At 52.8% G+C, this 21,337-nt stretch overlaps 3 protein-coding genes across 11 annotated transcripts in view; 1 reads left to right on the top strand and 2 right to left on the bottom strand.

The window, feature by feature from the left end:
- Positions 1 to 9,397, top strand: part of Smarcc2 (SWI/SNF related, matrix associated, actin dependent regulator of chromatin subfamily c member 2) — a 31,015-nt gene extending 21,618 nt beyond the window's left edge. The window contains exons 17-29 of one of the 6 annotated variants that reach the window (XM_052164790.1): positions 161 to 314; positions 949 to 1,041; positions 1,322 to 1,438; positions 1,524 to 1,586; positions 2,140 to 2,398; positions 2,626 to 2,787; positions 3,054 to 3,118; positions 3,531 to 3,666; positions 3,746 to 3,912; positions 4,900 to 5,034; positions 6,483 to 6,861; positions 7,164 to 7,586; positions 8,131 to 9,397. In XM_052164790.1, coding sequence (XP_052020750.1) covers positions 161 to 314; positions 949 to 1,041; positions 1,322 to 1,438; positions 1,524 to 1,586; positions 2,140 to 2,398; positions 2,626 to 2,787; positions 3,054 to 3,118; positions 3,531 to 3,666; positions 3,746 to 3,912; positions 4,900 to 5,034; positions 6,483 to 6,861; positions 7,164 to 7,586; positions 8,131 to 8,207 — 2,230 coding nt within the window. In that variant the 3' untranslated portion in view covers positions 8,208 to 9,397. Of the gene's footprint in view, positions 1 to 160; positions 315 to 948; positions 1,042 to 1,318; positions 1,439 to 1,523; positions 1,587 to 2,139; positions 2,399 to 2,625; positions 2,788 to 3,053; positions 3,119 to 3,530; positions 3,667 to 3,745; positions 3,913 to 4,899; positions 5,035 to 6,482; positions 6,862 to 7,163; positions 7,587 to 8,130 lie in introns of all 6 variants that reach the window. The other 5 variants (XM_052164793.1, XM_052164789.1, XM_052164792.1 and 2 more) reach the window with 5 other exon arrangements.
- A 637-nt stretch (positions 9,398 to 10,034) lies between these two features.
- Positions 10,035 to 12,955, bottom strand: Myl6 (myosin light chain 6). Of its 3 annotated transcripts, XM_052164804.1 has the most exons (7): positions 12,860 to 12,955; positions 12,605 to 12,632; positions 11,716 to 11,859; positions 11,367 to 11,540; positions 11,212 to 11,289; positions 10,894 to 10,937; positions 10,035 to 10,208 (listed from the first exon to the last, which is right to left on the bottom strand). In XM_052164804.1, the coding sequence occupies exons 1-6, from the start codon at positions 12,860 to 12,862 to the stop codon at positions 10,909 to 10,911; spliced, it is 456 nt and encodes a 151-aa protein (XP_052020764.1). In that variant the 5' UTR covers positions 12,863 to 12,955; the 3' UTR covers positions 10,035 to 10,208; positions 10,894 to 10,908. The 3 variants fall into 3 exon arrangements, with proteins under 3 accessions (XP_052020764.1, XP_052020763.1, XP_052020767.1); XM_052164803.1 differs by lacking the exon at positions 10,894 to 10,937 and having other exon boundaries at positions 12,860 to 12,953; XM_052164807.1 differs by lacking the exons at positions 10,894 to 10,937; positions 12,605 to 12,632; positions 12,860 to 12,955 and adding an exon at positions 12,004 to 12,076.
- Positions 12,956 to 13,204: 249 nt separating this feature from the next.
- Positions 13,205 to 17,698, bottom strand: Myl6b (myosin light chain 6B). Of its 2 annotated transcripts, none has more exons than XM_052164801.1 (7): positions 17,517 to 17,698; positions 16,063 to 16,279; positions 15,479 to 15,506; positions 15,122 to 15,265; positions 14,053 to 14,226; positions 13,568 to 13,645; positions 13,205 to 13,474 (listed from the first exon to the last, which is right to left on the bottom strand). In XM_052164801.1, the coding sequence occupies exons 2-7, from the start codon at positions 16,231 to 16,233 to the stop codon at positions 13,446 to 13,448; spliced, it is 624 nt and encodes a 207-aa protein (XP_052020761.1). In that variant the 5' UTR covers positions 16,234 to 16,279; positions 17,517 to 17,698; the 3' UTR covers positions 13,205 to 13,445. The 2 variants fall into 2 exon arrangements, with proteins under 2 accessions (XP_052020761.1, XP_052020762.1); XM_052164802.1 differs by lacking the exon at positions 17,517 to 17,698 and adding an exon at positions 17,205 to 17,312.
- Between the last annotated feature and the right edge of the window lie 3,639 nt (positions 17,699 to 21,337).

Below are 21,337 nucleotides of genomic sequence, written 5' to 3'. Positions count from 1 at the left end.
CCCTGCTGACAGACAGTGGGCGGGCTTTACTCTCTAGGAAGACATGGTCACTGGGCTGCGGTGTGCAACTGCGGTTGCTACTTAGGTGAAGAGTTGGTGAAGGGGGTAGGTTCCTCCTTTTTGGTTTTCCCGTTTGGCCTAGCCTCCCTTTCTCTCACAGGGTCCATGCCTTCCTGGAACAGTGGGGTCTTATTAACTACCAGGTAGATGCTGAGAGTCGGCCGACCCCCATGGGACCTCCACCCACCTCTCACTTCCACGTCTTAGCAGACACACCATCGGGCCTGGTTCCTCTTCAGCCGAAGCCCCCACAGGTAGGGCGAAGGGTGCTGGGGACAAGGCTGGGTGGGGCGGAATGGGCTCCTTTGGACTTTTCTTTTCCTGTTTGTTTTTCGGTTTTTATGTTTTTAGGGTAGAGATTGGGCGGAGTAGTAGGGCTTCTTTACCGTGAGGTAGAGGGGGCCACGGGCGTCAGCCGTGTGCTCAGCGCTGTCAGCCCGCCTACCCCAGCTGTGAGGAGCTGCTCCTTGTTGTCAGCGCACAGGCAGGCTAGTGTAGGATAGGCGCAGTAGAGAAAGATGGCTTACCATAACTTGTATGCATTTTTATACTGTGTCACATTTCCTGTATTTTTCCATTTTTCCTCATATTTACTATCACCTTCATTTTTCCCATTTCCATCTCATACATTCTTTAAGAGACACCAAGATACTGACTAATCTAGGGCTAGGATCTATTGTCCAGCTCCTAAGAGAGTCTGTAACGACACACGTGACTACAAATGTCTATCATGCCAGCTACATGTCTAATTAATCATGGAGCAGCATGGAACAGTGGCACGAGTGTTCCCAGAGCTCGTGAGCCGCCCAGCATTTGGTCTTCAGGCCTCCAAGGCCTTGGCCTGCCGTTTCCTACCCAGCTTCCATGACGCCAAGCTCTGTCCCCCAGGGCCGCCAGGTTGATGCTGATACCAAGGCTGGGCGGAAGGGCAAAGAGCTGGATGACCTGGTGCCAGAGACGGCTAAGGGCAAGCCAGAGCTGGTAGGTGGGGTGCAGACCCCGCTGGGCTGTTTATCTGCCCCCTTCACTGGGGGGCCCCTGCCTGGGAAGAGGAGGCAGGAGAGCAGAAGAGCTGCAGCAGTGAGGGAGGAAGTCCCGCCCAGGCTTCGGGAAGGAAGCTCCTGCTGTCTGTCTGTCTGTTCTCTCTCTCTCTCTCTCTCTCTCTCTCTCTCTCTCTCTCTCTCTCTCTCTGTCTCTCTCTCTGTCTCTACCTGGGACCACTTACACTCACCTCCCTTTTCTTTCCTTCCACAAATAGCAGAACTCTGCTTCCCAGCAAATGCTGAGCTTCCCTGATAAAGGCAAGGAGAAACCAACAGACATGCAGAACTTTGGGCTGCGCACAGACATGTACACAAAGAAGAATGTCCCCTCCAAGGTATGCGCTGCAGCCGGCTGGCTTGACAGCCTGCACTGCGCGTGGCTTCGACTCCTCTGTGCTGACTCATCCTGCTTCCCCACAGAGTAAAGCTGCAGCGAGTGCCACTCGGGAGTGGACGGAGCAGGAGACACTGCTGCTCCTGGAGGTAACCGGGGACAGCAAGGGGGTGGTGCTGTGTGGACGGCATGGCTGTGAGTGAGTGGGGAGTGGTGCTGTGTGGACGGCATGGCTGTGAGTGAGTGGGGAGTGGTGCTGTGTGGACGGCATGGCTGGGACACGGCCGTCGTGTGAGTGAGTGGGGAGGGGAGTTGTGTGGACAGCATGGCTGGGACACGGCCACCCGCTGTATGTTGGGGAAGGGAGTTGTGAGGACAGCATGGCTGGGACACGGCCGCCTGCGGTGTGAGTGAGTGGGGAGCTCCCAGTCGGGCACTGAGTAAGGCATGAGCTTGCCTCAGTGTCCCCCTCCCTGGTGCTTGTCATAGCTGTCCCAGGAACAGCTGCAGGTCAGGGATTCAGGCCTGTCTGTAATTCCACGTTGTTTCTTCGTGCTGCTTGGAGACCCCTCCCTCCTGGATCCAGAACAGAAATACCAGAATATAGAGAGCTGTGGAAGCAGCTGCCCTTAGGAGGATGGGGGAGCTGGCCTTCTAGAAAAGTGGCTAACTGAGCGGAGTTGTGTCCCCACTGCCCTCCAGGCCCTAGAGATGTACAAGGACGACTGGAACAAAGTGTCTGAGCACGTGGGAAGCCGCACGCAGGACGAGTGCATCTTACATTTCCTTCGCCTGCCCATTGAAGACCCGTACCTGGAGGACTCGGAGGCCTCTCTCGGCCCTCTGGCCTACCAACCCATCCCCTTCAGTCAGTCAGGCAACCCTGTTATGAGCACTGTTGCCTTCCTGGCCTCTGTCGTCGATCCCCGAGTTGCCTCTGCTGCTGCGAAGTCAGCCCTAGGTAATTTGGGGATGGGGGGTTTGGGCCTTCTTTGCTTTTACAGCTAGATTCTCAGATTGAACCTCTCAGGTCTGCCCTGCTAGCCTTGTCTGTCGCTGCCTTAGCTCAGGCACCATCTGAGCTCCATTTTGGTCTGAGAGAGAGATGGGCTTGTGAGAAAGGCTTCAAAGGCATAGTCAGAACAGCGCACCCGCCTTATCCCAGCCTCTTCCCCTCTGGGCTTTCAGAAGAGTTCTCAAAGATGAAGGAAGAGGTGCCCACGGCCTTGGTGGAAGCGCACGTGCGCAAGGTGGAAGAGGCAGCCAAAGTCACAGGCAAGGCCGACCCCGCCTTCGGTCTGGAGAGCAGCGGCATCGCGGGGACCGCCTCTGACGAGCCTGAGCGCATTGGTGAGCGCGCACTTTCAGATTTCTTCCCGTTCACCAAGAGCCAGAGCCGCCGGCCTCCCTGTGCCCTCCCGGCCCTGGCCCCGTGCACGGTGATCTTAGTCACGGCACAGGTGGGAGAGAAAGTCCGTGGGGTTTTGTTCTCCTTTATGACATCGCTGTGGGAAATTTGGCTTCCTGTGTCCCTGAGGTTTTAGCTACTAGGAAATCGTTACATAAATGAAACGTATCAAATGTCTCTCCTTTCTTTGCTTTCTCCATGGGCCCAGAGGAAAGCGGGACTGAGGAGGCACGGGCAGAGGGCCAGGCAGTGGATGAGAAGAAGGAGCCTAAGGTATAGAGGAAATGACCTGGGTGTGCAGGAGGCTGCTGGGTGCAGCCCAGGTGCTGGAATGCAGTGCAGGCACACTCTCCTGGAGCTACACTACCCCTGCCCTGTGTAAGGGGTTAGCTGGATAAGAGCGCTCGTTCTACAGACCTGAAAATCTGATTTAGAATCCCTAGGGCCCCTTTGGTATCATTTTTATGTGTCTGTAACTCCGTCACTGTGGGACCCCAGCGCTGGGGGCAGCCCAGCACCTCGGCCCGCTCTGCCTTTGGCGTGCGCACACAGGCGCTTGCACACCTGCACGTGGGCAGGCACTACTTGTGCACATGCGCACACACAGCTACATAAGGACAAGAGGGTCAGTCAGCCTCAAGCCTGGGCTGAGTGGGAGTGAGCTGCATCCTCTGATGTCGTCCAGGAACCTCGGGAAGGAGGGGGCGCTGTGGAAGAAGAAGCAAAGGAGGAAATAAGTGAGGGTCCCAAGAAAGATGAAGAGAAAGGGAAAGACGGTGACAGCGAGAAGGAGTCTGAGAAGAGTGACGGGGACCCGATAGGTGAGTGGCCTCCCCAGAGGATGAGGGGCACAGGAGACAGACAAGTTGAAAGGCTGATTCAGCCTTTGTCCTGACACAGTTGATCCTGAGAAAGACAAGGAGCCAACGGAAGGGCAGGAGGAAGTGCTGAAGGAAGTGGCGGAGCCAGAGGGGGAGAGGAAAACCAAGGTGGAGCGTGACATTGGTGAAGGCAACCTGTCCACAGCTGCCGCCGCAGCCCTGGCCGCTGCTGCAGTCAAGGCCAAGGTGAGGGCGGCCCTCAGAAGCCGGCCTTCCGCATCCATGTCACGCACTCTGTTCTCGCCTGGTCCCTTCTCACTCAGGATGAGTGACTTAGCACCAAACTTATTGATCTCTTATTCATTGTTTCCAGGCTTCAGTTCCTTTTACTTGTCTTATCTCTTTTTATTTTATTTTATTTTATATGAGCACACTGTTGCTGTCTTCAAACACACCAGAAGAGGGCATCAGATCCCATTACAGATGTGTGAGCCACCAGGTGGTTGCGGGGATTTGAACTCAGGACCTCTGGAAGAGCAGTCAGTGCTCTTAACTGCTGAGCCATCTCTCTTGGCTTTCTGTTGCTGTGATAAAACACCATTACCAAAGCAACAATGGTGGGAAAGGCTTTACTTCAATGTCTATGCCCCGTCACAGTTTATCATGAAGGGAAGTCAGATTCTCACATGTTGAGAAGCAGGGGCCAGGGAGAAATGCGGCTTACTGCCTTGCACAGCCTGCCTTCTCATACAGCCCAGGATCACCTGAGAAGGGGCAGAGCCACCTACGGTGGGCGGGGCCCTCCCACATCAGTTATTAAGAAATCTCCCTCCCCCTCTGAGCCATTTCTCCAGCCCTTGTCTTATCTCTTGCTATTCTTTTTGTTCATGATGTAGATATAATATGTATGTGTGTGTTGTTTAATACAGATATATCTAGATCATGCATATATTATATAATTCTATATTATGATATAATATATTGCATCATTTATTGTGATATGTAATATATACTATATAATGTGTTATACTTACTATACTATGTATTATAATACATAGTACATATATAAATTACAGCTACACTATTCTGAGTTGTGATTACAGCTACTTCCTTAAGCCTGCTAGCATCTGCCCTGCCCCTCCCTCCCTCCCTCCCTCCCTCCCTGGAGCAGCTGACCCTGAGCGCTCTGGCTAACTAACGCCTGCCCACCCTGTCACCCTCCTTCTTGCCTAGCACTTGGCTGCAGTTGAGGAGAGGAAGATCAAGTCTCTGGTAGCTCTGCTGGTAGAGACGCAAATGAAGAAACTAGAGATCAAACTCCGACATTTTGAGGAGCTGGAGACAATAATGGACCGGGAGCGAGAGGCGGTGAGTGACATGCAGTCAGGCGGTCATCAGGAGGCTGGCCCAGCTCACACAGGGGAGAAGGGCAGGCAGGCTGCTCGGCAGGCTTTCTGACTGCTGCGTCTCTAGGTCCCCCGATGCTCCCCCTCCTTAGCTTCTCACAGGTCTGAGTGACTGCGTGGAGTTGGGGGATAATAAGAGACCCACAGGGAAATGTGGGCAGCAGACAGCACAGACCATGGTGATTCTGTTTCTTTGAGAGGGCTTAGAAAGAAATACAAGCTGGGCGGTGGTGGCGCACGCCTGTGATCCCAGCACTCTGGGAGGCAGAGGCAGGCGGATTTCTGAGTTCGAGGCCAGCCTGGTCTACAGAGTGAGTTCCAGGACAGCCAGGGCGACACAGAGAAACCCTGTCTCAAAAAAACAAACAAACAAACAACAACAACAAAAAAAAACAAATGCAAAAAAAAAAAAAAAAGAAATACAAGGTGAGGACCCACTCTTAAGAGACATCAAATATACAACATGGAGACTTCAGAAACACTTAACAATGCTTAAACTACAGGAAAATTCAGATTCAGAGATTTTTCTAGCAGAGTAGCTTGGCAGTTGAGAACAGACTGCTCTTCCAGAGGGCCCACATCAGTCCCTAGGGTCTTTTCATGAGCACACACACTCACATGCACATACCCTCACACAGACAGACAGACAGACAGACAGACATCACTAAAAATAACTTTTTCTTAAAGATTTATTTTATTTATATACACACACACATATATGTATGTATATGAGTACACTATTGCTATCTTCAGACATACCAGAAGAGGGCATCAAATACCACAACAGATGGTTGTGAGCCAGCGTGGTTGCTGGAAATTGAACTCAGGATCTCTGGAAAGCAGCTAGTGCTCTTAACCGCTGAGCCATCTCTCCAGCACCTTAAAATAACATTTTAAAATAAGAGATTTAATCCCACCACTCAGGAGACAGAGGCAGGTGGCTCTCTGAGTTCAAGGCTAGCCTGGTCTGCAGAGTTCCAGGACAGCCAGGTCCACATAGAGAAACCCAGTTTTGAAAAACCAACAAACATATAAAAATAAAGTTAAATGCTGGCAGAATCAAAATAAAATCAAAATGCAGAGGCCAGTGAATCCTAAGAAATACTAAATTTGTAGCTGATTTTAGAAGGAAGGAAAGAACTTGAGTTGACAGAAGCTTGAGGCATTTTCAAATCAGAGTAATAAATTCAGAGCTTTGAAACTGAAGTGAGCCCAACCACACCAGATTAACTCGGGTGCAGTGAGGGGCGCTGCGCGTGGTCTCAGATCTGTAGAGACTAGTGGAGGCACGCCCGTTGAGTCTTGGGGAAACACCAGCGTGAGATAGGGTCTTTCAAAAGAGGAAGTGGGAGGAAGGCAGTTGCCAGGGGTTCTCTGGACCCTGGTGACAGTCTCCCGCTGACCCCGCAGCTGGAGTATCAGAGGCAGCAGCTCCTGGCCGACCGCCAAGCCTTCCACATGGAGCAGCTCAAGTACGCGGAGATGAGAGCCCGGCAGCAGCACTTCCAGCACATGCAGCAGCAGCAGCAGCAGCAGCAGCCCGCCCTGCCCCCAGGCTCCCAGCCCATGCCCCCCACGGGGGCCGCCGGACCACCTGCAGTTCATGGTCTAGCGGTGCCTCCAGCCGCTGTGGCCTCTGCTCCTCCTGGCACTGGGGCCCCCCCTGGAAGCTTGGGCCCTTCTGAACAGATCGGGCCGGCAGGGACAACTGCAGGGCCACAGCAGCCACAACCTGGAGCCCCTCAGCCTGGGGCAGTCCCACCAGGGGTACCCCCCCCTGGACCCCATGGTGAGTGTGGGTTCCAGAATATTGGTTTGCTATTGAGTTCCAGGCAAACGTTCTGGTTCCTTTGAAGGGAATACCGGATGGGCTTGGATAAAAATGTTTGTTGCAGTTCCTACAGGTGGGCTCCATTGTATTATGTCCCCAAACTAGCAGGAGGGCTGTGTTCCCAAACAGACACAGAGTGTTAGTCCTAGAATCTAGTTTCCTCTAGCGCCAGGGGAAGGGAGAGCAGCAGCAGGGGGCTGTGCAGCTTGTGCTGTGGGCAGGAGTCCACTCCCTCACCCTCGTGTTCTCTTTTTTTCTAGGCCCCTCACCGTTCCCCAACCAACAAACTCCTCCCTCAATGATGCCAGGGGCAGTGCCAGGCAGCGGGCACCCAGGCGTGGCGGGTAATGCTCCTTTGGGTTTGCCTTTTGGCATGCCGCCTCCTCCTGCTGCTCCATCCGTCATCCCATTCGGTAGTCTAGCTGACTCCATTAGTATTAACCTTCCCCCTCCTCCTAACCTGCATGGGCATCACCACCATCTCCCGTTTGCCCCGGGCACTATCCCCCCACCTAACCTGCCTGTGTCCATGGCGAACCCTCTACATCCTAACCTGCCGGCGACCACCACCATGCCATCTTCCTTGCCTCTCGGGCCGGGGCTCGGATCCGCCGCAGCCCAGAGCCCTGCCATTGTGGCAGCAGTTCAGGGCAACCTCCTGCCCAGTGCCAGCCCACTGCCAGGTGAGAAGGGACCAGGAGGGAGAGGGTAAGGGAGAGGGCTCAAACTATGGGAGGGAGGCGAGTGGGGAAAGGGTAAGATCCTAGGATTTCCACAGCCCTCCCTGTTCAATGCTTGGTAAAACCAGAGCACAGGAGGAAGGCCCCTCTGGCTGTCCTCTGTTTCCCAGCTTGGCAGCAGCAGCCGCCTCTGGGATAACAAGGGGCTTCCACTGGTGGGTCATGGAGGAGTCCAGTGGCTCAGAGGACCTCAGCTGTAAACCTGGAACCTAGCTACCCATCTGCATGAAGATGGCTTCCCTTGCTTGTCCCACCACATTCAGACGACCCATTTAGAGTCCTTGGGGAGAGGAGAATGGTTTGGGGTATAAGATTTTTCTAATGTCAGGTGGAAAAAAGTGTTGGGAAAAAGAAATTACACATAGTGGGTACCTCATTCATCCGCCCACCCACTGCATGCCGTGCCTGGTTCTGTTTGTGTGTGGAGCCTGGGACTGGGTCCACCCCTCAGCGTTCTCCAGCTCATTTCTCCTCCTTTTCTCCACAGACCCAGGCACCCCGCTGCCTCCAGACCCCACGGCCCCGAGCCCAGGCACAGTCACCCCTGTGCCACCTCCACAGTGAGGAACCAGCCAGCCGTCTGTCCCTCACTCCCCATGAAGATCACAGTTCCAGGAACAGTCCTCCCCCACTACTGGGGCCCTCCCTCAGCCTGGAGAGTCCATCACTACGTAAGGAAAGCCCCTCCTGCCCCTTCACCACCCCACCATGCCCAGCAGAGGTGTGCAGTTTTATATCCAATTATTATCCACGGACTTCTGACTAAAAGATGTTTCTAATGCCTGGGAGAAAGGATAGGAGGGAAAGATGTTTCTATGAGGTTCTACTAACTGGTTCTGAGGGTACGCACCCCTTCAGAATTACTGCATTTTTGACGTGATAACGTGAAAATGAAACCCTTTAAAAGGGAGGTTTTAAAAAGACACATCGGAGCCCACAAAAAAAAGAGAACTTTTTTAATTATTATTATTTTGAGGTGAAAGGGCAGGTTTTAAGAGGAATTACAGTTTTGGGGAATGCTGTGAGATGGAATGGGGCACCAAGCCTGTCCCCGAGCCCCTCGGCAGTGCTGAGTCAGCCCTCGCCCATTCCAGTTCGTTCATGCTAACCCTCCTGCTGCTCACCACCCCACAGTTGCTGTTTTAGGCCCAGCTCAGCCAGTGACCTTCCCCTCAGTCAGCTGTGTTGTGTACTTGTTGTCACCTGCTCACTGTCAGCGTCTGTGTACTTGTGGGAAATGTAGTTTTCGGGGATTCTGTGGTAGGTAGTAGGGGAAGAAGGGGCCTCAGTTGGCTCTTCCTGCTTTCCTGGTTGTATCTGTGAGTGCCCAACAGGCATCAAAGGGGAGCCCTAAGAGGATGGGGAGTCTGCAAACCCTCAAGCTTTGAAAAGCACTTAAGCACCTACTTTTGACAGTGGGACAGTCTGCTAACTTCTGCCCTCACGAACCAAGCCTGACAGAACCCAGTGATAGCTAGGAGTTCCCCAAATGAGGACAAAGATTTGGGAGCAGTGCAGCGCGGCTCTGCTCCCCAGGTCTTCCTCTTCACCCTCCATGTGGAGGCCTACACAGTTCCAGGCCGCACCAGTGCCTGGCCCGTCCCGCCAGGCGCCTTGCTCCTCTCGTCCCAGTGTTTTCCCTCCTCTGCATCTCCGCACCTTTCTTCTGTTCAAAGTCTTCTGTAAAATTTTCTTTTCTTCTTTGTTCTTTTCTTTTTCCTTTTTTTTTTTTTTTATAAATTAATTTGCTTTCAGTTCCATCTTGTGGATGCCTCTGTGTTCTCTTACCTGTGGCTGCTAGGCAGGAGCAACCTGGGTTGGGGGCAGCCTTCCTGCAGTCCCTCACTGACATTCACCAGGGCTGCAGCCGCACTTTGAAAGCCACAGCCATCAGGAATGCTTACCTCCACAGATTAGCTCTTAGAAGCGCGACACAACGGATGCGTCTCTGGATCCTTTTAGACGGCTGCTGCGTTCCTTCCCTTATTAGGGAGGAGGCAGGAGCGCACCCACTACTGTGGCTGTCGGCCCCTCACTGCAGCAGGCGCAGCAGCTCTGGCGTACTTATAAGTCCTGGCATTCGCGCTTCAGTGAGCGGTGCCTGGGCACGTGGGGGCCTGACCCAGAGGAGCCCGAGGCCAAGAATTTAACTTGAAAAGGAATACATACTGCCCCCCCCCAAAGGTACTGCTATCTTGATCCTATAGGAATTATCACTTTCTTCATTTCCCAAAGGGAACCTTTCATTAATGAGTCCATGTTTTGTTACTACAAGCACTTAATTCCGTTTTCCCCAAACCTCTGGCCCCAGCCTGAGCTTTGTTTGAAGACAGACATCATTACAACCTCACCTTTTTCTCCTCACCCTGCTCAGGAAAGAAAGAACCAAAAGAGAGCAAAGAGAGCAAATTTTATTTGGTGAAGGCAAACATCATCCAAAAGAAACCAGATGGGTGAGGTGCTGTGATACGGAGCCTCTGTGGCCACACAGAAATCTCACACTGGGCGAGGAATGGGCGAGGGTACAGAGCTGTCCTCAGCCATTCAGCACCATCCGGACAAGCTCTGTAGAGAGGAGAGGTGGTGTCAGCCAAGGAGAGGGCTGGGGAGGGGTCCCATGGGCCAGGAGACCACAGACCATGAAGGTGGTGGGAGGGAACAAGCCCATAGCGACCAACCTTGGGTCAGTTTCCAAAAGAGCCACCGTGTTCTCTCTGTCCCTGGTTCCCCTCCCACTGGCTGTTAGCCCCCACCCCACTCTAAATAGCAAGAACATAGCAGCGGCAGAAAAGTTCTCAGCTACGCCTACAGTTACTGTCAGCCACTGGCAGGGGGAGAGGTCAGTTTTGGGTTAGGGTACCTCCAAGCTGTCCAGTAGAAGGATGGGAAAGGGACTTTTGTTTTAGCAGCAGAATAGGGCAGTTAGCTCCTCCCCGCCCCCAGCCAACTCTCCATGCTCCAGGGCCAAAGAATCACCATAAGACAAGCCCTCTCTACAAGCTGCTGAGGTCCCCAGACACCAGCACCAAGACCCCTGTAAGTCAAGCCTCAGAGACCATTCTAGGAGAGGAGGAGGTACCACACCCCCAAACTGCTTTCCTCATTGAGGATCCCTCCCCTCGAGCCAGCTCCATGCAGTCATGCCAGGTGGAAGTCAGATGGTCGGGGGCATGGGCAGGGACGAGAGCACAGGTTGGGAAGAATAAAACACTAGGGCGATAACTAGAGGAGAGGCTGGGAGGAGCCGTACCCGCCCCTGGGCCCGTCACCCCGACAGGATATGCCTCACAAATGCTGCAGGAAGGAAGAGACATTAATGGTGAAGACAAGACACAGACATGGGGTGAAGGGGTCAGGCAGTGGGGACAGACATTGTTTACTTCCCGTTCCTAGCCCACCCTTCGTACCCTGTCCGTCACCCCTTCCTTGACAGTCATTTCCCCAACAGTTCCCTCCCAGACTGGTCTGAGCCTCGCCCCTTCTGGAACCAAGTCTAGGAATACAATGCCCCCTAACACGCCCTGAACGGCCATTTCCTCAGAGGCCCCAGTTATACTCTGCCCCTCACCTTCATAGTTGATGCACCCGTTGCTGTCCTCGTGCCCTGCCACTAGCATCTCTACCTCTTCCTCTGTCATCTTCTCGCCTGCAGAGAGAGAACTGGGTGACAGGTGAAATGTGTCAAGGTGGCAGCTTAGCTCCAGAAAGGTCACAGACCCTTACCCAGCGTGACCAGGACATGACGGATCTCAGCACCCATGACAGTGCCATTCCCTTCCTTGTCAAACACACGAAGGCCTTCAACATAATCCTCGTAGGTTCCCTGGTCTTTGTTCTTGGCCACGGTCTGCAGCATGGGCAGGAAGTGCTCAAAGTCCAGCACCTTCACGTTCATCTCTGTCGTGTGGGAGGTAGACGTGTCAGACGAGAAATCACACGTTAGAGAACACAAGGGACTGGACAAAAGAGGGAAATCAGTGGAACTGGCGGAGACTAAACTTGCTCAAGTTTGGCACCGATGAACATAAAGGGATGAACCTTTAGCTGAACAAACAGTTCTTAAAATGCTCACCATCGCTCTTGGGGTTCCCCAGGACCTTGAGCACCTCGGCGTTGGTAGGGTTCTGGCCCAGGGCCCGCATCACATCCCCGCACTGGCTGTACAGGATCTTGCCATCGCCTGTTCGGTCAAACAGCTGGAAAGCCTCCTTGAATTCTGGGATTCAGAAGAACAGCAGCACTCAAGTCATGCTGCAGAAACCAGATATCTCGTCCTCCTGTACACCGAAGACTGCTCCTACGGATCTATTTCTGTCAACTCGAATGCCCCACATAAAGACACTCAGCCTTCTTTCCTTACCTCACGGTGGCAGCCATCTGTTTACACACCCCTGAGCTGCAGCGGCTGTTCTCCACCACTACTCTACTACTCGGCTGGAATTTGCCACCGCACAGGCTAGGTCCTGCCCATATAAGGAAGTAGGAGCAGTGGCCTGGACTCTAGCCTCCCACTCCCACCCTTTCCCTCCGGAGATCTTCCAAGAGGTGAAGCTAAGCCACATCCTTAGCAAACTCTCCAGTGCCCGTCTTAACAAGATATCAAGTCACTGCTCTTTATGGCATTCAGAACCCGAGCTTAAGGAGGGATAGTTGTCAGAGGAGAGGCAAAAAGCAGCAGAACACAGCATAATAGACCCGACACACAACAGGCATTAGTCAAATTGTTTCACATACCCACACCACCTAAAACTCACCCAGTACTTGGGGCTCAGATCTAGAGTGAAAGGGGAAGGAAGAAAGAATGAGAAAAGAAAATGGAGGATCTAGAGCAGAAGAGAAGGAAATCCACGGGGCACTCTTCTGAAGTGCTGGGGATGACAGGTTGGGATCGGAGGAAAGATGCTAAAGGAAGGGGTCCCTCTCGGTAAGGGTGACCTCGGCTGCGGGTCAGGGCTGCCTACCTGCGGTCTGGTCCTCGGTGAAGTCACACTGCCCGGAGAAGAAGGGATTGGTCAGTATCTGAGGTCCAACCCCGCAAGCTTCTAACCCGGTTTTACAAACTCCTGTTTGAAGCTGAGGACTTGCTTCCCAGGGCACCAACCCCACATCCAACCTTCCAAAACCTGGGCGTGCCCACGTCCATTGCTTTCTCTACTCCCACCCGCGGTCCTCTCCGTGCCCCAAATCCCCCTAATCTCCCGATTCCCAGGGCCCACCATCTTGGCTGCTAAGCTCCTGCGGGACCTTTTCCGGCAGTAATGGCTCCGACTCCCGACCCAAGCCCAGCCTTAGTACGTCCTACGGCGCATGACGTCACCCTCCGCAGCTTCATCCAATAGGCATGCTAGTCTGGGCTCATGCAGATGACGTCACTACATTATTAATGAGGTGGGGGGGCCCACCTCGCCTCAGGAAGACCCACAGCGGGGACCTGGGTGGGACTCTTGGAAACCTTTCTTCCGAGGCGCACCAAGAGCAGGGGAATTTGGGCTTTTGCCGAAGAGAGCACTACCCGCTCCTGTCCTTCCCCCTTCTCAAAAGAAAACAGTCGGAAACCAAAGCAGGGACCACGTTTTTATTTCAAGACTGTACGCGCCCCCTAGTGGCAGGAACGCGCCCTGGCCGCACAGGAGGTGGGGCAAGGTTCCGACTCCGCGGGTTCTACGTGGGCTGGGCTGGGCTGGGGGTGGGCGAGGTGGGAAGAAAGTGGTCCTGCCCTGGTGGCTGCGCTACAGCCGGCGGGGAAGCGCACTGCCCGCGCTTCTGCCTGCTGGATCGAGGGCCCGTGGCCACGCGCGGAGCTCAGAGGCTTAGGATGTGCTTCAGGAAGGCTGCACAGAGGAGGCGAGGACGTCAGAACCTGACCTTGGGTAACTGAGGGCACTCCCACGATCAGCTCCTCACCCTGCTCGCCCTGCCCTCACCCTCATAGTTGATGCAGCCGTTGCTGTCCTCGTGGCCTGCCAGAACAGTCTCTACCTCTTCCTCAGTCATCTTCTCTCCTGAACACAGACAGTTAGAGCCCCGCGCCTTCCCTGCCTCACCACTCTCAGGTGGGTCGTCCTCCCAGCCGCCCTTTTCCTTTCCGCACGGCACACATCAGCGGTGCCCTGGAGCAGGCGAAAGCTTTCAGACAGCGGAGCGAGCCGCAGGGGTTGAGTCTTACACGGAACCAGCACAAGTGTGGCTCGCAGAGGGCGGACATGAGGCTCCCAGCGCATCCCCTGCCCGGGGCTCGTTGCTGGACACTTTAGCCTCTAGATGATCGAGGACCCCAGGCGCTGCCTCCACAACGCCGGCCCTCTCAAGCCTCCTGCCCATGACTGCAGAACCGTAAGCCCAGTCCGGGCTCTATCTAGCTCTTCCAGGTCCACCCACGTCTCCACCCACAGCTCCGGCCCGGCCTCACCGAGAGTAGTAAGAACGTGTCTGAGCTCCGCGCCCATGACTTTGCCGTTGCCCTCCTTGTCAAACACACGAAGCCCCTCTAGGTAGTCCTCGTATGTGCCCTGGTCCCGGTTCTTGGCCACGGCTTGCAGCATGGGCAGGAACGTCTCAAAGTCTACACGTCGGGACTTGAGCTCTGGCGATTAGACAGAGGTGAGAGAGACACCAAGGTGTGAGATCCAGCGTCATCCAACCCTACTATAGTGACTTCCATCCCCTACAGCATTCAGGATGTTTTCCTTCCCTGTGTTTGTTTTTTGAGTCCTAAGATCTGTCCCAGCGCCCTCTATCACCAATATTCTGTCATTGAGAATTGATACTGTTGCCATGCCTGGTGGTGCAGTTTTGTAACCAGTTACCAGGCAAGTTCAAAGCCAGCCAGAACAACTTAAGACTATCACAACAGGAAAAAAAAAAGGGTGAGGATGTAGCCCAGTCGCAGGACACACTCAAAACAGAGAGAACCACTAATGCATGTGTGGTGGCCCACAGATCTCTGAGTCTGAGGCCAGCCTGGTCTATATAGTGAGTTCCAGGGTAAGCAGGGATATGTAGAGAGAGAGACCCTATGTAATAATAATAATAATAACAATAATAATAACCCTATCTAAATGATAATTAAAATTTAAAAAGAGAAAGAAAACTGGGGATTAGTGCTGCTGGGATAGAACTGCAGGTTCCTGGCCAACCTGAGTAATTTACTAGCACCTGTCTCAAAAAGTAAAAAAAAAAGGACCTCTGAAATAAAGGGCTTGCCTGGCTTGTCTGAGGCCCTGAATTCAATCCACCACATAAACTGGAGTAATCCCAACACTCCACTGGGCAGTAGACAGGAGGTGGAGATGGGAGGATCAGAATTTAAGGTTATTCTTGGCTGGGATACTGAAATACTATCTCAGAAAAAAAAAATGGATAAAGAGAAAGTTGCTAGCTAGATATGGTGCTCAATGGCCCAGGCAGAACCCTGTATTCAATCTCCATCACCAAGAAGTAGAAAACCGAAACCCCACAAATCTCAAGGTTCCTCTCACCCTCGCTCTTGGGGTTCCCCAGGACCTTGAGCACCTCGGCGTTGGTAGGGTTCTGGCCCAGGGCCCGCATCAGGTCCCCACACTGGCTGTACAAGATCTTGCCGTCGCCTACGCGGTCGAACAGCTCAAAGGCCTCTCTGAACTCTGAGACACAAGGGGAAGGCTATGTGACCAAGGATTCTCATCCCCTGCAGACAGAGGGAGGTTAGCTTCAGAAACTAAAGTGCAGAGCTGGGCACAGGAGGAGAGCAGGACAAGTGTGGGAGGTTTCAAGGTCAGCACTGTGGTGAGGAGAAGAGCATCTGACCAGGAGTTTGGGGTAGGACAATGGGGCTTAGGATACGGGCTTCTCCTCACCCTCCAGCTGGTCCTTGTTAAACTCGATCTGTAGGGGACAAAAAGGGCAGGTGAGGAGATGACAGGATTACTCAGTCCCTCCCTGCCACAACCAACTGGCAGCCACTAATGGGGAGGGGCCCAGCGGGATGAGCAGGGAGCCGGGCCACTTTAGCCCCATTCCCAGCACTGGGCCTTGGGAGAATCCCAAGAGGAATTACAGGGGGAGGGTTTCTTGGGAACAGGGTTAATCCCATACCACCTGTTCCCTTCCCTCCTGCTACCCCAGTCCTGCATCCCTCACATAACTGGGGGCTGAACAAAGGCTAAATTTACCCCTGCCCCCAGCTGTGATTGTCTAACAAGTCTGTCCTCTTCAGTCTCCCCTCCTGGGGTTCAGAGATGTGGCCTTCTGAGTTGAACAGCCGGAGCCAGAGGCAGACAGCACCCCTCTCCCTTCACCTCGGAGACTGGCCTGCCTGGGAGCCCCGACCTCATCCCGGGGTTCATTCATTCCCTACCCTTTCCACATATTCCAGGATCCCCAAGGCTGCACCGCATCCCGGAGCTACCCCGTTCCAGATCCACACTTCCTCAGGACTCACCACCACTTTGGAGAGGTCAACAGGGGGCTCCTGGGTTTTTGCAGGTGTCTGGGGGCCAGCCAGCTCAGCCTTGGTCTTGGCTAGAGGGGTCCCTGTTGTAGACTTGGCGGCCGGCTTAGAGATGGAGGGCCCTGCTGGTTTCTTCACGGGAGCATCCTTCTTGGGAGGCATGATGTCAGGTGGCCAAAGAACAATGTGCCGATGGGGGCACCCATCTCTGTTTAAATAGGCAGGGAGTCTGGGATGTCAAAGGGGCGGGGGCGGGGGCAGCGGCAGGGGCAGGGGCAGGGAGCCACTTGGCAAAAGTGAGGGAGAAGAGTTGTCTGCCCTCACTCTCCTGGCCTCCGGTGTGGTTCAGGACTCCTGCCCCCAAAGCTTTCTTCCCTCTGATACCACTCCCCTAAAGCTGAACAGAATGTTTTCTTTAAGGGTACAGAGAAGAAACAAGGGACTTCTCAGAACAGGGACTGTTAACCTCCAGGGTGAAGATAGGATGTTTGCCAGTGATTCCGAGATAGGAGCTAAGGGAAGAGAGAAAGAACTAAACTAAAAAAAAAAAAAAAAAGAACAAACAAAAACTCAACTCGCCTTAGTTTTAGACCATGGAAAAGCCCAAGCAAAGCAAGGACTCGGGTGGAGTGGGGGTGGGGGAGGGGGTGCTGGGGTCAAGTGGGAAGCTTTCAAATCTGTTCTGGAAACAGTAAAAGGTGAGAGGAGGCGGTCTTCTCACTCCCTCCTGCCCATCCTCAGAACTTGTAGCCCCTGGGCCCTCTCCAACCTAGAACTACGCGCAGTAACCGGAACATGGTATTACACACTGTCTCCTATACCTAATGCTGACTTAGGGGTTCCAGTGTAGGCAAGGGTTAACATCTGTCACACATGATTCCAAAGAAGGAGCTTTTTTTTTTTTTCAACAGCACAATGCTATTCAAATCAGACAAAAAGCTAGGATGCCTAAATGAACATGGAGGGAACACAGACAGACACACACGCACAAAGGGAAGGGGCCCTGGGAGACCATGAGCCTTCTAATAACCCAAAAGGTTGCAGGGCCTCCTAAGGAGTTCATAGGTATTCACACAGACACACCACCAGTCAGGATCAGGACAAAAACCTTAGCTCAGCCTTGAGCCACAAACCTTGCTGGACGCGCTGGTGAAGGGAAAGGATGATGTTTGGGAGCTAGGAGGAGGTTCTGGCTACTCTGTTCTTGGATAAAGAAGATTTAGGTAGCATTCAGAGAGACCGGCCATTCCACTTAGGCCCTGGAGTTCGCAGAGCAGCAGGGTGTCTCCCATTTGTAAAAGGGCGTCAGAATCTTTTTTACTGCAAATTGTCCCATTTTTGGAAAATAAGGAATCCCTCTTAAACAACACCACCCGTTTCCCTCACTTTCCCTCACTTCTAAGCCGTAGAGAGGAAAAAGGCCCTCCCAGCCCCTCAAAACTCACCTTGCCGGGTCGGAGGAAGGGGCAGGTGGGGGGCGGGACCCAGGGCGGCTCCAGTCCCTGCAGGGTTAACTGCGGCGGCCGCAGAGCATGCTGGGAGTCGTAGTCCGCGAGCCCTCGCAGGCTCACGGGAAACTTTTCCCTGGCGGCGAGAGTTGGTGACTTCCGGCCGGGTGACAGTTGGTGACTCAGGCTCTGAGGCGTACGCGGTTCCGGGATGGAAAGGGCCTGAGCAGCCCCCACCCATGACCCTTCGGCTGCAGACCCACGGACGCCCGCAAGGCCAGGGGCGTGGCCTGGCGGTGGGCGGGGCCGCTTTCGCTTCCTCTGGCTGTTAACTGCGGAATTGTGTAATTTGCAGAGTTTTGCATTTTTATTTATTTTTACACATTTGATCTTAGCCGACAGACCTAGAAGCTGGTGACTGAAGTAGATGTTAAGATTTACAGTTTAGTCTGGTCGTCGTCTTCCGACTCTCCTCCTCGTGGATAGTCCTGTGCACCGCGGACTCCCTCGGGAGATGAGGGACAAATGCAAGGCTGGGCTCTGCAGCCCTTCCTTCTCTTTCCGACACCATTGCCCAGCCTGAGTATATACATTTTCTCCTTGGCGGCTGCTAAAGGTCTGGGTGCAGAGAGGGAACCAGCCCACGGCCCTGAAACAGATGAATAAATAACTCTGGCGGCTTGCCTCATACTAGAGCTTGTGCAAGCAAGTGCGCCAGAAATAGCTCAGGGTAGAAGATTCCCGGCGGCGCCGTAGGAAGAACGAGGCACAAGCCAATTTTGTGGCCTGAAACGGACCTTCTCCCCGGCTGGGGAAAGCTCCGAAGAGTAAACCGTCGGTGCGGTGGGTGCAAGGGATGCAGCGCTGTGGGTAGACTGCGTGCTCACCGTGCACGAGGCTGGGGTCCCAGCACTCAGGAGGAGGAGACTGGAAGAGTCAGATGTCACGTAGGGACTTGAGGCCAACCTGGGCTACTTGAGATCCAGTCTCAGAGCAGAAAGGGAGTGGGAACGAGTCTTAAACTGGAAAACAACAATAAAGCAGTCTTGCTGATACATAAATGTAATCCCAGGTCTGGAGGTAGACGAACAAGCCTGGGCTGTTTGAGACTATGTCTCAAAAACAACAGTGAGGCTGCGCAGTGGTGGCGCACACCTGTAATCCCAGCACTTGGGAGGCAGAGGCAGGTGGATTTCTGAGTTCGAGGCCAGCCTGGTCTATAGAGTGAGTTCCAGGACAGCCAGGGCCACACAGAGAAACCCTGTCTCCAAAAACCAAACCAAACCAACCAACCAACCAACCAAACAACAACAACAACAACAAAAAAAACAGTGACTAAGGGTTTAGGTTAGAGCTTGCTGGCAGAACAGTTGTATATAACCTTTCAGTTCTAGGTTCAGTCTCCATCACCTTCAAAAAGGAATTTTTTTCCTCTTTTTTTTTTTTTTGATGCAAGGTGTTAGTGATTTTTTTTGTAAAGATTTATTTATTTATTATATATAAGTACACTATAGCTGTCTTCAGACACTTTTCCTTCTAGCTCCGGCCCTTCTCGATTGCTGTAGCTGTCTTCAGACACTCCAAAAGAGGGCATCAGATCTCATTACCGATGGTTGTGAGCCATAACGAGGTGGCTGGGATTTGAACTCACAACCTTCAGAAGAGCGGTCAGCACTCTAAACTGCTGAGCCATCTCTCCAGCCCTATAAAGTGATGTTAATAGATACGCAGCTCAGCGTGACCTTTTGATTTCTCTCTTCCAGTGGTCTCACTCTGCTGTTCTGGCTGGCCTGCTCTGCCTCCCAGGTATTCTGTGTTCTAAGCTTCTTGGGGTTGAGCCCGGAGCTTTCTGCATGCCAGGCAAGCTCTCTCTCCTCGTAGCCCTGCAAGGAAAGGAGTGTTGATAATCACACAGCAGTATGTCATTTCAGAAACTTGAATAATTGTGGGTTCACCTCATACAAGTAGCTTTTGTCTTTGTTTTGTTTTTATTGTGAAACAGGTTTCTCTGCGTAGACTTGGCTGTCGACTTTTTTTCCTCTTTTAGCTATTTTATTGAGTTCATAGACTATTCTCTCCCTTCCAACCCACCCCCTGACCCCCAACATGAGGTAGGAGAGAAAGGTTGCAGGGGAAAGAGGACAGAGACCTCTACAGGCTACTTCCTGTTGGTTAGGGTTGTGGTGTTCTCAGGGGCAAGTCAGCAACCCAGCAGCAGCAAGGGAGCAGCTGCCCCGGCCTTCTTGGGGCTCTTGTATTAATATTCTCCAGAGTCTCCAGAATTAAACTATCTGCAGATAGCAAAACCCTGCCTATCTTGGCGCACAAGACAGTCATAGTTAGCAGTTGCAGACAAACTGAAGCAGCCCCATATCCCATACTTGAGCTTAAAACAAAAACATATAACATGAGAGGTTTTTAAAGAAACCAAGGGCTGGAGAGATGGCTCAGCAGTTAAGAGCACTGACTGCTCTTCCAAAGGTCCTGAGTTCAATTCCCAGCAACCACATGGTGGCTCACAACCATCTGCAATGGGATCTGATGCCCTCTTCTGGTGTATCTGAAGACAGCAACAGTGCACTCATAGCCGGGCGGTGGTGGCGCACGCCTGTAATCCCAGCACTTGGGAGGCAGAGGCAGGCAGATTTCTGAGTTCAAGGCCAGCCTGGTCTACAGAGTGAGTTCCAGGACAGCCAGGGCTACACAGAAAAACTGTCTCAAAAAAAAAAACAAATCCCCCCCCCAAAAAAAGTGTACTCACATATATAAAATAAACCTTAAAAAGAATCCAAAACTCTCAGTACACCTGTTGTCCTGGGCTCCCTCTGTAGACCAGGCTGGTCTCAAACTCCCTTTGTAGACCAGGCTAGCCTCACACTCAGGGACCCACCTGCCTCAGTCTCCTGAGTGCTGGGATTAAAGGTGAGGGCCACCACTGCCGGTTTTACTCTTGTTTCTTAAACACGAGCTAATGTGTGGAGTGGACAGTAGCTCAGGCAGAGAGAACGTTTATTTTCCAAGTCAACAGGAAAGAGTTGATAGCAAAGATAAGTGGGTTGGCTAGGTTTTTGTTTTTTAATTCTTTCATATACTGTATCTCAGCCATGGTTTCCCCTTCCTCCCCTTCCCCCAATCTCTCCCCCACCACCTCCCCCTCCCCCAGATTCAACCCCCTCAAGCTCCCCTCAGAAAAGAGCAGGCCTCCCGAGAACATCCACCAAATATAGCATAATAAGCTACACTGTAAGACTAGGCACGTCCCTGGAGAGATGGCTCAGCACTTAAGAGCACTGACTGCTCTTCCAGAGGTCCCCAGTTCAAATCCCAGCAACCACATGGAATCTGTAATGGAATCTGATGCCCTCTTCTGGTGTGTCTGAAGACAGCAAGTGTACTTCATAATAATAATATATTAATTATATAATATAATCATATATAATAATAATAATAAATCTTTGGGCCAGACCAAGCAGAGGTCCTAAGTTCAATCCTCAGCAGCTACATGGTGGCTCACAACCACCTGTACAGCTACAGTGTACTCATATACATAAAATAAATAAATCTAAAGAAAAAAGACCAGGCCCGCCCCATCGCATCAAGGCTGGACAAGGCAATTCAGTAGAGGGGAAGGGTCCCACAAGTAGGTAAAAGAGTCAAGGACAGCCCTCACCCCCACTGTTAGCACTCCCACAAAACAAGCAGGCCACTCAGTCACAACATATTGGCTCTGGCTGCTTTTTATATCAACTTGACATGAGCCAGAGTCGCCTGAGAGGAGGGGACCTCAGCTGAGAAAACGCTCGACAAGCAGGCAAGCC

This window comes from Apodemus sylvaticus, chromosome 20 (assembly GCF_947179515.1).
Source record: "Apodemus sylvaticus chromosome 20, mApoSyl1.1, whole genome shotgun sequence".
Lineage (NCBI taxonomy): Eukaryota > Metazoa > Chordata > Mammalia > Rodentia > Muridae > Apodemus > Apodemus sylvaticus.
This window is presented reverse-complemented; position numbering and strand designations above follow the sequence as displayed.